This window comes from Muscardinus avellanarius (assembly GCF_963383645.1).
Source record: "Muscardinus avellanarius genome assembly, chromosome: X".
Lineage (NCBI taxonomy): Eukaryota > Metazoa > Chordata > Mammalia > Rodentia > Gliridae > Muscardinus > Muscardinus avellanarius.
Genome location: NC_137792.1, coordinates 69,315,197 through 69,331,405, shown reverse-complemented (window position 1 = coordinate 69,331,405; position 16,209 = coordinate 69,315,197). Strand labels below are relative to the sequence as shown.

General features: G+C 44.2%; 1 protein-coding gene across 2 annotated transcripts; it reads left to right on the top strand.

The window, feature by feature from the left end:
* Positions 1 to 2,450: 2,450 nt before the first annotated feature.
* ZIC3 (Zic family member 3) lies at positions 2,451 to 12,994 on the top strand (the record flags this gene model as incomplete). Of its 2 annotated transcripts, none has more annotated exons than XM_080719392.1 (3): positions 2,451 to 3,522; positions 4,643 to 4,806; positions 5,569 to 5,748. In XM_080719392.1, the coding sequence occupies 3 exons, from the start codon at positions 2,460 to 2,462 to the stop codon at positions 5,746 to 5,748; spliced, it is 1,407 nt and encodes a 468-aa protein (XP_080575518.1). The 2 variants fall into 2 exon arrangements, with proteins under 2 accessions (XP_080575518.1, XP_080575517.1); XM_080719391.1 differs by lacking the exon at positions 5,569 to 5,748 and adding an exon at positions 12,845 to 12,994 and having other exon boundaries at positions 2,460 to 3,522.
* Positions 12,995 to 16,209: the final 3,215 nt, after the last annotated feature.

Genomic DNA, 16,209 nt, shown 5'->3' with positions numbered 1-16,209 from the left:
CGGGAAAATAAAAAGAATGGGGAGAAAGAAAGAAAGCCAAGCCTCCCTTTTTTGTAAATCTGACTCCAGGGAATTAGTTTGCATGATTTAAGCATATTTACTCTTCTCTGAAACATCCCCCCAGACACAAAGAAACCCTCTTCAGAGCGACAATGAAATCATTTCTAGCCTATTTTCCATAGATGCAATAAATTAATGCGGCAGTGAACTCACCTTCCAACCTGGGGAGAGAGCTCTGGATGTGGAGGGAGATTGGGGTGAGTTTGATGGGAGGGAGTTACTAGAGTAAGATGTGGTACCGGCATGGTTTCCCCCCATCAAACTGGCAAATAAAGAAGGTGAAGTGTTGGTCAGGCAAGGCAGATTGGGGGGCAGGAAGTAAAAGACTGCAGTTATAAAGCCCTGCTTGAGGCGGTCTCTGCTGGCGCCTCTGAACTTGATCAGATGTTCAGTTTCCTACAGAGAGATGGCTGCCAGGCTGTGAGGCAGCCTCAAGGTTCAGACTTTGGGGCTCTGCTCTGCTAGGGATGTGACAATCACAGTCATCTTTCTTTCCGCTTTTTCTTTCCATTTTCACTCTCCAGCATTCTCTACAAATGCCTTTCTGGACAAAAAAAAAAAAAAAAAAAAAAAAAAAAAGGAGGGGGGGATTTGTAACATTGTCTGAAACTGGTCAATTTGTCTAGAAAGAGATTTCATCAGAGGAGGAAGGAGGAGGGGACTCCAACACACAAACCCCTGGAAAATAAACTGCTAAAGGAGTTAGCAGTTCCCTAGGTCACTGCAGAGTTCTGGTACAAGTATAAGTGTGCAAACCCTTGGCTATTCAGAGGGAAGAAAATTCTATCTCAATAGTCCCCATTCTCACTCCATACTTTTGGGTTTGAAAATGTATATTCAAAGCTGATTAGCCCAGTGATATGGAAGCCACATTAATACTATGTGTGTCTAGTGTGTTAACTGTGTTTTTAGCGTGTTGTATACACAGGCTGTTTTCTGTGCATGTTTAGTATTTGTGTATGCTTGCTGTTACGTATGTATTTATTTTGTGTATTGTGTGCTTACTGAGGTGTTGTGTACCCTTTCCATGTATTGCGCGTTGCTTGCGTTTACTGTGTCGCCTTCGTGTTTCCTGCTGTGCTCCTGAGTTTATTGTGTCGCGTGTTTGCTGTGTTGTGGCTGGTATGTCATTGGGGGGAGTAATGGGTAGCAGTGGTACAACCACTACTTATAAACTAAAGGGTCAACGCTTGTCTCCGAGGGAAGTAAGGGGGACCGCTTTAATTGCAATCGTTTCTTTTCCTTTGGGCTTCGGACAGCTACCGCTAAAAACACAGGCTGGTCTGGCCCAGATTCGGGGGCTCCGGACTCGCGTGGAGCAGAAGCTGCGACTGGCCCCGGAGCATGCATCTGCTCCTCTCACGCCGGTATTCTCGAGGTGGTGAGGCTGCGGGAGGCCCAAGCAGGACTGGACGTCGAGTACTGCGCCTCCTTCGTTGGTCCAGCAATGAGACAAATCCTCGCAGGGCAAAGAGTTTCTTTCGCCAAAGCGGGTAAGTAGCGCGCCTCAGTGTTATGGGTCCGCTGTAGCCGGGAAGAAACCAGAGAGAAGCCCAGCTCCGCCCCGCCACTTGCCGGCTGAAGCCTAGTACCAGTTCCCCACAGCCGCGCAGTCCCCTCGGAGTCCACTCACGGACGCCGGGCAGCCGCCGCCTCACCTGCCAGGCGCCAGGCAGCTGCCCAATCAGCTGCGGTCGCTCGGTCGCGGCTGCCATGTTCTCCGCTCCGCGCTGCCAATCAGTGTAGCGGCGGCCAATGGGCTGTCGGGCCGGGAGTCAGGTGACCGTAGGCCAACTGGCTCCCCATTGGTGTGCGCCGCCAGGCCTCCACTCGGTTTATGTGTGAGGAGTGAGTGATTGACTTTATCAGTCCAAGGACATTACTCTGGAGGCGAAGAGGCTGGGACTCGCGAGGCAAGCGGCGAAGATCCAGCCTGCCCGCAGCCCGCCACCGGCCGCGATCGGGCTCCACCACTTGGCGAAGCCAAGGCGGGGGGGGGGGCCCGGTACCCAGCCTCCAGGCTCCGCGGTTCCGCGCTCTCGGGTAGAGGAGGGGTGCCCGGGACTGGATTGACAAACCCCGCCCTCCACTTATTATTTTGCTTATTTTTCTTTGTGCGCTCCGTTAGTTTGTTAAACCAGATCTACTCCTAGACTCTTTTCTCCTCCCTCCTCCTTTCCCCTCACCTCCTCCCCGCTCCTTTTTCTTCTCCTCCTCCCTCCTATCCCTCTGCAGGAGACTCTCTCAGAGACGGAAAGTTGCAGCTCTGGTTAGCGCCTCGGGGGTCTCGCTGCAGTGTCCAACAGACGCCATCCCTTTCAAACTACTGCCCTTCGGACGCCTTCGCCCACGCACTTGCTCACTTCTGCCGGATCGCCTGTGTCCAGAACGCCCTACCTATGACGATGCTCCTGGACGGAGGCCCGCAGTTCCCTGGGCTGGGAGTGGGTAGCTTTGCAGCGCCTCGCCACCACGATATGCCCAACCGCGAGCCGGCCAGCATGGGGCTGAATCCCTTTGGGGACTCAACCCACGCTGCCGCTGCCGCCGCTGCCGCCGCCGCCTTCAAGCTGAGCCCGGCAACCGCGCACGACCTGTCTTCGGGTCAGAGCTCGGCTTTCACACCGCAGGGTTCGGGCTACGCCAATGCCCTGGGCCACCACCACCACCACCACCATCACCACCATCATCACGCAAGCCAGGTGTCCACCTACGGCGGTGCTCCTTCTGCCGCCTTCAACTCTACTCGCGACTTTCTTTTCCGCCAGCGCAGCTCCGGGCTTAGTGAGGCAGCCTCGGGGGGCGGGCAGCATGGTCTCTTTGCCGGCTCGGCGAGCAGCCTGCACGCTCCAGCTGGTATCCCCGAGCCTCCTGGCTACTTGCTCTTTCCCGGGCTGCATGAGCAGGGCGCTGGGCACCCGTCGCCCACTGGGCATGTGGACAACAACCAGGTCCACCTGGGGTTGCGCGGGGAGCTGTTTGGTCGTGCTGACCCTTACCGGCCGGTGCCCAGCCCGCGCACGGACCCCTATACAGCCAGCGCGCAGTTTCCTAACTACAGCCCCATGAACATGAACATGGGCGTGAACGTGGCGGCCCACCACGGACCGGGCGCCTTCTTCCGTTATATGCGGCAGCCCATCAAGCAGGAGCTGTCGTGCAAGTGGATCGATGAGGCTCAGCTAAGCCGACCCAAGAAGAGCTGCGACAGGACCTTCAGCACCATGCATGAACTGGTGACGCATGTCACCATGGAGCATGTGGGGGGCCCAGAGCAGAACAACCACGTCTGCTATTGGGAGGAGTGCCCCCGCGAGGGCAAGTCCTTCAAGGCGAAGTACAAACTGGTCAATCACATCCGAGTACACACGGGCGAGAAGCCCTTCCCGTGCCCCTTCCCGGGATGCGGGAAGATTTTCGCCCGCTCTGAGAACCTCAAGATTCACAAGAGGACCCACACAGGTAAGGGGGAAGACAGGTGTATGCGGGAGTTCACCGGGAGCACCCCGACACGGAGCAGATTTGCCACGGGAGGGAAGCGTGGAGGCCAAGGAGAGGGGCGGCACCCCTTCAAGGCCGTTCGGGAAAGGAGTGCTGTCAGTGCCTCTCCACTCATCGCCCATCCAGACCCTAGGCACTTTTGCCCAGTTCTAACTTTCCGGGCAGAATGCTTTGCTGTCTCAAGAACTAAGTGGGATCTTCCCGAACAGAGGAACAAACTGGCGCCGCCTCTTTTTGTGTCTCCTTTCTGGGTTACTGTGAAGAGTATCCAATGTGTTGAAAGCATATTGCTTACCAGCAACTTAGCTCTCTGCACGCATTCGAGTAAGACAACCATAGAAATGCTAAAGAAAACTAACTTTTGGTTACTTCCTTTCTTTTTTACACTTGATTGACACATCTCCTAATTAATCGTCTAATACTTTTGTCAAACTATTTTTATTTGGAGTTCCAGGTTCTGTTGAGTCCTCCTGGAGGAAAGTTAAAGTAGAAAGGCACCAGAGTTTCGTGGCTTGTTCACAACATCTTGTAATACTCTCTGCATCCCCTGGAATCATATAGTTTTTTTTTTCTTTTTGAACCTTAAGAACTACTACCCAGGTTTTTTAATATTGTACTTGGCAAAGCCACTGCATTTGAAATGGAGAAATTAAAACGTTCCAAGGAGGGACTGAATGGGATCACCAGGTCCCATTGTCCCGCCCGGCTAGGTTACAGCGCCCGTCACCGAGGTGGCAGCAGAAGGTGCCTGGGTGTTGGGAGCTCTGAGTCAGGTGGGGTAGACGCAGAAGTTGGGGGAAACTTTGAAGAAGCCAAGAGCTTTCTAGTCCCACAAGAACAAAGGGATGATTAGGTTCTGGGCTGGTGGAGTTCCACCCCAACCCGGACTACCTCTCCCCAGCCCTGTGGTTTCAACCCTTGCTCTCCGTTTTTCTCCAGAGAAAAGATATGCCGCAAACACCCACAGTTGGCATTTCCACTCCCGGAAGACCACCGAGTCCTTAGTCTCCCGCTGCTTGGCTCTGGGAAGCTCCTAGCCCTGACCATATTTTTTCCCTTCTTGCATTTTTGCCTTTTGCAGGTGAGAAACCTTTTAAATGTGAATTTGAAGGCTGTGACAGACGCTTTGCCAACAGCAGCGACCGGAAGAAGCACATGCATGTGCACACCTCGGATAAGCCCTATATCTGCAAAGTGTGCGACAAGTCTTACACTCACCCGAGCTCGCTGCGCAAACACATGAAGGTAATTGCCTCTTTATTAGCGGTCGGCGGTTTGTAAACGCTGGGCCCGACACCCGGCGGAGGAACGGAAGCGCCAGCGCTGCCAACCCTCTATCTTCCACCTTAAATCCGATGTGACACTTTGAACCCATTCTGGGGATGGGGAGGGGAGACAAGAGAGAGCAGAGCTGGGAGGAGGAGAGAGCAGAGGGTACTGGCATTCGTTTACTGGAAAGCTCCTGCTGAGTTTGAGCTCCTGGAGGCTTGAGGCTGCAGAACTCGCCTCTTCCCGACTCTGCCCGACGGTGGCAATGCAGAGTTGTAGCCTCAAACCCGGAGGAGGGTCTTTCATTTGCTCTTGGGCTTCTGATAAAATACTAGGACCGAGGAGCGCGATCTGATTTCCACACATTTGGTAGAGACTTGGCAGCGCCCAGAGCCCCTATGTACCTGCTTTCCCAAGTCAAAACGGGCTCGGTGAAACCTTTTTAATAGGGCCCCACTCCATCCCCCAAGATATCATTTTGGACATGGCACGGCTAAAACGGAGTGCTTTATTTATTTATTTTTCCATAATGCCAGTCTTAGTACCGAATCTCGTTTCTGGTGAAAAGGCCCGGGTTTTCTAGATATCGGTATACGGAGATTTAAAAAAAAAAAGCGATTCTATTAAGTGGGTCACTGGGTGGTCTTGCTCTTGCACTACTCAAATTCTGCTTTTGTTTTTGCTTGCACATTGCCAATTGGAATTATATTTATTATAATATATACATGTTAATTTTAGGTTCATGAATCTCAAGGGTCAGATTCCTCCCCTGCTGCCAGTTCAGGCTATGAATCTTCCACTCCACCCGCTATAGCTTCTGCAAACAGTAAAGATACCACTAAAACCCCTTCTACAGTTCAAACTAGCACCAGCCACAACCCTGGACTTCCTCCCAATTTTAACGAATGGTACGTCTGAGGACACCAAAATGTGTTTAAAAAGAACTGAGACTAATCAGATGGAAATGGAGTTTTAAAGCAAGAGACCATATATAGGGCTACATCATGTTAATTGTGGTTGTCCAGGAAGGTTTTGAGCAAGATCCAAAAGTAGCCATGCCCTTTTCTCAGGATTAGAAAATATGTTTTGGCATTTGAAGGATTTTTTTTTTACAAAATCTTTTCACTGCTTTTTCCTCCCTATTGCTTTCTGCACACCCCATTCCAAAACTCCTTCAGTTCATTTTAACATTTGTCCTGTTTCTTGAGGAAGTTATAGGCTTGGTGGTGGTGATGTTAAACTGGTGGAAATTCTTCTTCGCCTTAGTGGTGATTGTTTAAACTCTCACAGTCTTAAACCATGCCAAAGTCCTGTTATGTCTTGAACTTTTTCTTCAAAGCATTACACTCGTGAATGTATCTTTGTCTAATGGGGTCGAAACTGTTGTTCAGTATTTTTTCAGGCTGAGGATATGATGTTACTCTACACAGATTGTGACGTTTAGTATACAGTTGCCTTTTGTAATAACTTTTTTGTAAATACATATCCGTTGATGCCATATTTATCGTTTGTAATTTAATTATTGCTGCAAGTGCCGGGAACTGAACAATATTTATGGATAAATGTTTTCTAACAAATTCTGTACAGCTTTTGATTATAACTGCTTTAGCATTAAAAATTTATTGTTTTGAAAGGACACAATTTACAAGTTTTGAACCACTGACTTTTATTTTGTAACAGCCTCCTTCTACAAAGAGGAGATGTGAGTAAATTGAACCTTGTTTGTTGGTATTTATAACTCACTCAGATCCCCTTTTTTAATTGTTAAATTATTTTTCTATTGCAGTATAGATTCCTTACAGTGTCAGTTTCCATTTGGGAAGACCCTCCTTTCTTTATCTCTAACTCAGATGGTTGTTTAACTTCGAGTTTAAATGTGTTTGTCCTGGATTTTCGGCATGCAAATCAAATATTACTGATCAATTCAGTTAGTGGCCATGACATCTCAATCTTGTACTTCAAAGACTGAGAAGCTGGATTTAATCATCCCTGCCCTACATATATAAACATAAGGTAACCTAATTAGTTTTATGTCCCTTAGTTCTTTATTACCTTACATAAAAATGAAAATTATGACAGAATGCATGTCTGTTCTGTCTAGAGATCACCCATATACCTATATATGTTTGTATCTATGGATTATCTAATCTGCCTATAAAAGCTATCTAGCTCTATATATTTTCAAAAGATAGTGTATGTCTGAAACAGTTGTAGTAAGCAAGGCCAGTTGAGCAGTGCTTACTTTGGTTAAAGTGCTTCTTAAAGAACCATAGTCCATTTAAATTTTGGAAAGCAAAGGCTGATGATTTGCTTGCTGTATATAGTTCAATTCATAAATACCACAATTATTCATAACATTTATATAGCAGTGTAATAACTGCAGCAGTTACAAACTGATACTATGGAAAGAAAAACATTTGAATGATGTTATTTTTAAAGTTCATTATTTGTAGGAAAAATGTTAAGAGCATTGTTTCCATTAAAATTAATAACAATGGTTGTTATTTTAATAATTAATAACAATGGTTGTTATTTTACAATGGTGTAATTTTAATGGTTCCATTAAAATTTAAAAAAAGGTTGTTTGCTTTATGATAAAATGTTAACAATCCATTTAATCTTCAGTGAAGCAACTCGTTTGGACAAACAGTTCTTTTTACAATGGTTCTGTGGAAAAGAAACTGATTACTATTTTGGGGGATTGGAGTGGGTAGATTATTGAGTCCTTTTTTATTAGGGTGCTGTTTGTTACTGAGAGGCCAATCTCTGCATGAATAACAGAAGCGTGGAGATAAGGAATTGTAAAGTATTTAGAAATGTAATGAATAGGTTTAAGTACTTCTTTCTCTTTAAGGGACAATGCTCTCAGTTTTTGGTGGCAGTCAATTTGGTATTATTATAATCATTTTCAATTCTAGAATTTTGTTGATTGTTCTTTTGGAAGAAATAAAGCATTGGCACATCATATTTATGTTACAACATTTTTGTATTTGGTGCCCAATATTTTTTCATGTTCGAATAAATCGACCTAAAATTAAAATGCTTAGATAATTTCTAATGATTAAAAGATTCTTTGATTTCCTGGATATGATTGAAGCAATCTATTTTGTTATCTACTGATCTTTGTCAACAGACAACTAATGATGGACAGTATCTAATTGCAAATTGCTTTGGAGGCAATTTTTGTATTAGTGGAGAATGGGGTCTTTTGCACTTTACTCCACCAATATCCAAGCCTGAATACCATGAACAGAAAGACTGGGATGATATGCATGTGATGAGCAGGTAACCTGGTTTTCCACTCCCCACCCAGACATTCCAGTCTTGACCTTGACATTGAGGATGTTGTACCAGAGTCCAGGATTTTTCCTTCACTCCAAGCTGGAGCCCATCTTACATGCTCAGCAAGTTTTCAGAAAGTGTATATTCTTAAGACTGGCTTCTAAATGTGTTCCATTGTGAAATATAGTGTGTGTTTCTTCTAACATATGCAATGCAATGAACATATGCAATGAGTTCCCCCACCCACCTAACCTGTCCTTACATAAAGATGGTTTAAGGTGCAAAATTCACTTGAAAATTTGCCTCCCCGAGTTAAATATGTTTAATATCTCCTTAGGAGACAAAGAAGAGTTTGTCTCAATTTTTAGTAGCTTGAAATTTCCATAAAATTTTACTGGAAAGCATTATGAGTGCTCTAAGAGAGGAAGATGCCAATTAAATATCAATGATGATAACCAATATTAAGAATATAAAAGCTTTACCATCTACATGCTTTCCCTTAATTTGGGTACAGAAAATTTCTCAAAATTATGTCATATGCCCTTGTCATTATTCACAAAGAAAAATACTGATTTTGGTGGAAAACTTTACACAGATTTTTTTTCCTCTCACAATCTGGCTCTCCGAGTGCACATTTACATTCTTGAATTTTCAGTACTTAACCTTAGAGAATAAGCACTCCCTCACACATGCGCACACATAACAAACATACACATTACAATTTTATAATCATAATAGCTAAAGCCAGAAGTTCAGGCTAGGCTTTCGGTAATCTTATTTTACTTCCTGCACCTGGTAAGACCTTTGTTAAAGTACATTATCAAAATGGGCGATTTAGTATAAGATTCCTACTCTTGGGTGGGAAAGGGAAGCGGCTGTTTTCAGATTTCTTTCCACACAAGACACGCTTCTGGCCTTCACCGAGTTTGGAAGCATCCAGGGTAAGCTTCAGCGGTGGGTCTTAGCTACTATGAAGGTTGCAGGCTAGTGAGCTGCGGCCTGGTTTTACAAAGGCTCCATAGAAAGTTGTGTTCTGAACTTCCACCCCTCCCCCTTGTCCTAGTCTGATTTCTCTTCATTTCTTTCACTCCTGATTTCTCTTCATTTCTTTCACTCCTGGCTCCCTCTTCCCTTTTTCCTTTTATGAAAATCTTCCGGGGGAAAAAAAAACCCAGGAAGAAATTTAAGAGGGCTCTTAACACACAAGTTTCTGAAAGAATCGCCACCAGTGCATCCATCCAATATAGAGCTGGTTCTTAGGTTCTGTATCTAGGCTGGATTCCTTCAGCCTTCAAAACCCAAGTCTCCAGTCGGACTAAGGCAGGAGTGGAGGTGTGTCTGTGGAGGCTAATACAGGCGTTTTGGAAATCTGGGTTGCCATCCGACTATCTTCACGCCCTTTGTCAGGATGCTCAGGGTCCCTAACCACAAACCAAGTTCCTGTAAGTCCGGGTGGAGGCTCGGACATGGAAGAGTAGACCTCATTTCCTAGGGTCAATTCTCTCGTGGTCTCTGCCCGCTGACCCTTTGACCTCCACCTACAGGGCCCTTGGCGGCCATAAGCCTGCGGTCGCCTGGGCTCCGAGGACGCTTCGCGCCCCATCGCCTCCCGGCCTCATTAGGCCGGCCAGGCTGTAAAGCAGGAATCAGCCGCTGCCTAATCCGGACCTGGGGTTAATACAGCCCAAACAATGGTGAGCTCCGAAGGCCACAGCGTAGCGCTGGCCGCAAACTTTGTGTTCATTTCATTTTTCTAAGGAGCTGGGGGTGGGAGAAAGGAGAGGAGTTCGTCGACCAGAACGCCACTCGCGGCTGCCAGGGTTCAGCCCCGAATGTCCTGTCTTGGGACCCAGGTGTCTTCGCAGCGTCTGCTCTAGATGGGGCGGCAAGACCCCGGGCCTGGTTGTCAGCCAGAGCGGGAGCCCGAGAGTGGACCAAAGGGGTCTGTACCCCGCGCAGGGAACCGACTTTGAAGTGGGTTTTTAGAACACACGTGTGAGAGCCTGGCCAGGGCCGGAGCGGGGACCCGCTGGGAGGAAAGGGGAAACTCCGGGGGAGGGGCCCCGACCCCTCCCCCGCTCCCCGTGGCTCCGGCCTTTTCAAGCCACGGCCGGGGGTCGCAGGACTCCCCCCGCCCCCACTCTGGCGGCCGCCGCGCGCAGGCGCACAGCGCGCAGCCGTCGAGGAGGATTTGGCCCCAAGGGGGTGAGGGGCTGAGTTGAAAGCGGCTTTGCCCCGCTGCGGAGGCCTGGGCCTAGCGGGGAGGAAGGGAAGGATGGAAGGAGAGGAGAGGGACGTGGGAAGGGGGCTGGTTTTGGTCGGAGCGGCTCTCGAGTTTTGAACAAGGCTGCCAGATACGAACCCCCGCGGAGCGCAGCAAACGCAGACCTAGGAGCTGCGAACTGTGGTGGTGTTTCAACCCCTATGTTGTTAGGCAGCTCCGGGTGCACTCGGGAGAACAGAGGTCCTGGCGGTAGGATGCAAAATTGTTGTGGGGGAGGGGGTGGAAGCAAAAGGAAGCAAAGAAGTTCTTCCTGGGCTTTCTTGTGGGAAGTTTGTGCGCCCTTTTGGGGGGGGGCTGGGGTTCTCTCGGGGATTGGACCGAAGTCCCGGCCCAGGGCCGCCCTCCCTTCCTCCCTGCCCAGCTTAAACTTTGCCCTCCCCGGCTCTCAAGCGTGGGATACAACATTTCGAGTTGTGCCATGGTCGCTATTCTCCACTACCTTCGAGGCCCTAAAATGTACAAGAGTGGACACTATTCTTAGGATAGTTGCGGACCTTGCGAAGGAGAGGAGCTTATAGGGACTCTTTCTAAATAAATCACCCCAACTGCTCAACAGACAAGCGCTGAGGGAAGTCGGTACCCTACATGTCTCCCTGGGCCCGTTTTCTGCATATTTCATTAAAACTGAACCCATGAGAATCGGCACTGGTGCAGCTTTTGTGTGTACCACAACAGCAAGTGGTCTTAGGTTAAGGGGTTGGGGGAAGGCCACGGTCCCAAAAACTTCCATTCAGCTTTTGCTGAACTGCTTCAATGCTGGCTTGTGAAAGAATCCCTGGTAGGTCTGGAATCTCCTGTTTTGTTGGCCAGGGGGAAAATGCTGTGGATGCACCTTCAGATATCTTTGGTAAGGAAAAAAAAGTGGGTTGTAAAAAAAATGAGTATTGACTCACAGATCCTCTAAGCGAATAAGCTGCAGGAACTCCTCCTGCTTGCAGCTTCATAGAAACCAAAAAGCCAAACGAAAAGGCTTAACTCTTGGGGTTGTGTAGTGTCAACTATTTAGGCTCCCGAAGGTGCGAGGTGGTTCTTGAGGGCCACCTTAGGAAAGGCCCCAGGTGGGTGGGCAGGTCATTTAGCAAGGCTGGCCCTGATCTGGGGGAAATCTGCAAAACAGTGCTTTTATCTGCAGAGAACAATTGATGGGGTTGTCTTTCCTCCTTTTCAGTGCACAAAGAATCCGGCTTTGGAGCAAGAATTTGGACTATGCATTTAAGTTGTGCTTTCCAGTGTTATACATTGGAAACCTCTGGACAATTAAAATAAGCGTGCCTAGTTGTAGTTTCTGTCATTTTCTTTATTTGTAATTTATGCAAGTCAAAGGGACTGAAATGTCTTCAGCAATTTGGAAACTTGTTTTGAAATTGCCACCAAACTGATTTTTTTTTTCTTTCTTATGGGTGAAGTTTCCTTCCCGGGCTTGGCCACTCCTCCCACTCCCTCAGTGGAATAGAGTATTGACATCTTTGAGAGATCAAAGGAAGTAAATGGTGCTTGCTGTATACTTTGTTTTTCCATGCTATAGTTTGAACCCTGAGGTTTGAGCTTTCTCCTGGTTAAATCTTTTGATGCCCAAAGTGTGGAAAATAAAAACATTCATTACACTGAAAAACTTTAGCCATTGGTTTGGTAGGAGTCTGTCCCTTTAAGAATCACAGAGAAGGAAATGTCTCATTTTGACATTAAAATCAAGCTAAGATGCATTGGTGAACTGTTTCCCCGGGATACCTGGAGAATTCTTTGGGTAGTTCCATAGGGTAAAACTGGTAGATTTTCATAGGATTTATTCGTGAATGAAATTTCTTCCAAACTAGGCAAGTAATAAATTGGTAGAGTCCTTACACTTATTTGAATGATGATGCCAGATGCCAAAGGGCACTTCTTTCCTCACTGAGGTTTGGTTTCTATCATAACTGTTGAAATGTACAGCTTGATAAACACTGTTTACAGGAATAATTCAGAGGAGAGTATGAAGATCAGTTGGACTAATGGGAACTTTTAACATGAGAGCATAAATTCTTGAAAAACTAGAGAAAAATTTTATTTCAAAAAGTCTATGAAAAGTAAAGATAATAACATTGTTATTTCAAAGTCATCTAACAGACCAAACAATTTTGTGCATTTTTAATCTGATAATGGTGCAACCTGTTTACCGATCTGATGAATGGAGAGAAATGTAAGCTTTAGTGCAACTATAAAAATAACTTTCATCAGATGGCAAGTTTATAACGTTTTTCTCTACTAGGGTATATGTTTTTGTCCAGTGCTTTATGAAAATACTACCTATGTCAACTTGAATTTAAGGTTTTAAAAATAAAAAATTCCATCTTGATTTTTTATCAAACACATTTAAAACTTCATATCCACGTAACATTTTATGACATTTTTCTTTGAAACAGTGTGGCCTGTTTTGACCTATCTGCAGTTCACTTTTTGTTTTTTTGCCAGTGTTGTCCTGCTTGGTATCCGGGACAGTCTCTAATTCCTGACGAAGAACTTGATACTGACGTTGGTATGCAGCAGCCAGACCTCCATAACACTACCTATCCTAAATGCAGGGTTAATGCTGAACCTACTGTGCAAGAAATGATTTACTGATGAGGTTTCAAAGAAAACCACATCAATTTGGATGTCTGTTACCTTGAAGTGATCATTTTAAGAGTAGTAGCTTCTTCCCTAGGTATAAAAGACTATTTTCTTCTTTTGGTGTATTTCATTCTGTGTTGAGCAATCATTTGTGAAATGAAAAAGCAAAAAAGCTCCCCCCTCTGATTTAGGATTTATTAATGGGAAGATGGAGGTGAAGACTGGCCTAATTCATAACACAGTATACATGATCTCATGCATTGTTGCCAATCATTTTCAAATATCTGTATTCCACATGTAGAACTGAGTATTTAAAAGTAGAAACACGAATACATGGTTTGTTTATTTCATATCTGTGTTCCAAAAGCAATGCCTAGGATCCCTACAACTCTTGTTTGACTCAAATAAAGCCATTTAAATTATATTTGTGATTATTTTTTTTATTACAGTGACAACTCTATCCCCTAAATGACCTGGATTAACCTGTTGAATTGGGACAATATATACACTGAGTTCACATTTTTCATGGTACCAAATTGCCTTTTCACTGAACAATCCATCGGGGGAAAAACACTGAAAAAAAACAAGCAACTGTTTTGGAGCTATGGGTTTCCCCCAGCCAGGGACTCAAGGCCAAATGCTAGGAAGTTCAGGGGAAAAGTCAGAGGCAAAGATTAGGGTGATTAGAAGGAAGGAATAGAGGCAAGGGTTTCAAGGAAAAAATACTAAACACCACCACTTGGATGAAAAAGCAAAGGAAGGACCCAGTGGAGGATAACCTCAAAAGGTAAAAAGAGAGCCTCAGTGTCATCCAGATGGGGCATCTTTTTAAAGGAGTATTTTTCCGAAGCCTCATTTATTATTCAAAAGCCTCAAAGTAGTTTTCGGAGCAGACAATTTGTCAGCCATTGATTAGAACATTTATAGAATCATAGAATATAGGTGTTATTAAAACACAAATTATTAGCCAGGCATGGTGACTCACGCTTGTAATCCCAGTACTGGGAAGTCTGAGACAGGAGGATCACAAAGGTTCAAAGCCAGCCTTATCAGCTTAGTGAGGCTCTCAGCAACTTAGATCCTATTTCCAAATTAAAAAAAATATATAAAATAGGTCTGAAGTGTAGCCCAGAGGTAGAAGATCCCTGGGTTCCGTCCCCAGTACCCAAAACAAAACAACCCTCCCACAAATTGGCAATAATTAACTGTAGTGTTACAAAAGATGAAGACAGGAGAAATTCTTCCAACTCCATATACTCGATTTTTCATTTTAGATATAACATCTATAATCTAATGTAATCTGTAAATGGCCATTCTATTTATTTGGCAATGATTATGCCAAGATGAAGTATTACAAAATTGCAGCCTGATAGAGTATATTGCTATTGGATCTTTAGATCTAGTTTTATTAAAATTCTGGTAAGTAGACTGATGACAGTGTAATATTTATTTATTTATTTATTTAGTATTTTTATTTTTTATTTTTATTTTTTTGCAGTACTGTAGATAGAACCCACGGGCATTCTACCTCCAAGCTACACGCCCAGACCTATTTTTTAATTTTTTATTTTGAAACAGGGATCCCACTGAGTTGCAAAGGGCTTCACTAAGTAGCTGAGGCTGTCTGCAAACAGTGATCCTCCTGTCTCAGTCTCCCCAATGCTGGGATTACAAGCGTGAGCCACCATATCTGGCAACAGTGTGATTTTTAAGAAGTAGGAAAAACATTCATGTTGGGGGGATGGTCATCATCCTCTGATTCATGTTCTTTATTTACATCAAGAATAGGAGAAGAGCCAGGCAAGGAAGTCTGATTCTTTGATTCTCAGCTCTCTAACATTTGCCTGTTTTTTAAAAATCCTCCATAACAATGTTGGTAGAATTTTTGTTTTTAAGTACAAAAACTGTGTTCTTTCAAACAGGCAGTGGAGAATTATAATGGTATTGTTTTAAAAAACTCTTGGAAAGGTAAGCTACACGGTTGTGTGTGAGCCAGCTGTGCTGTAATAATAATACCTCCTAGGGTTGTTCTAAGGACTAAATAAAAAAATGCCCATAACAAGCCTGTCACAGAGGAGTCCCTGAACAAATGCTAATTCTTTTCTTTTCCCCGTGCAGATAATTATTGTTTTGTTGCTTTTGGTTAGTTTCCTCTTTTTAATATTATGGAATATTTTATTAAAACCATATTGTGCTTTGTATTGAGGTGCAAATCAATACAGTTTTCACAAAAATAGATAGAGATTTGGAGCATCTAGGAAATACTGCATTTCATAAACATAATCACTAGATCAGGCATGTAGGTTTATGAACATAGCTATGAATATTTAAACACATAAAAGTAAAATGTTATTAAATGCCTATTGTTCATTATCTTCCAATGAATACACTTATTCTTAGATAAAAATACGTTGTGTACCTAAAATCTATAAACATGATAATTTAATGTTTTCCTTTTATTTGGATAAAATTTTTACTTTAAGCCAACAGTTTGATTCTTAAATTAAAATTCACTAAAAAATGTAAAATACAAAGTTTGATATTTACATGTAATGAAAAGATTAAATCCTATGTCTTAAATTATTCATTTTCCTTCTACTAAATTTATGTTAGTATTATGTGTGTATGTGACTATAGAGTAATGGGACTGATTTTCTTGTGGGACTTGGAAGCTATCACTGAAAGTAATTCCAAAAGAGGTGTCCTAAACTGTTTGGACCAACATCGGCATCCTCAAAAAAAGTTTATGAATTCCATAGATGATCGTTTCACTTAAGATAAAAAACAAAACAAACCACAGCCACCACTTTTATTATTTTACAGTCAGTTATAGGGTTTTATTATGTTTTAAAGAGTTCCCTGAAAAAATATCAACTTTCTTGATTATTTTATGTTAAGAAAATCAGGGCTCAGCTGTGTATGGTGGCTCATACCTATAATATCAGTACTTGGGAGGCTGAGAAAGGAGGAATCTCAACTGAGGCCAGCCTCAGAAATTTGGGGAGAACCATGTTTCAAAATTAAATAAATAAATAAAAGGGGGATATGGCTCAGAGATAGATTATCCCTGGGTTTAGTCTCCAGTACAAATAAATAAAATTAAAAACAATAAAATTGGGACTAAGGGTGTAACTGTTAGAGCACTTATGTAGCATGTGCAAGGCTATGGCCTGATCCTAACACTTTTAGAAGAAAAAAATGAAGCTTAACTGAAAAACAGTGTACAA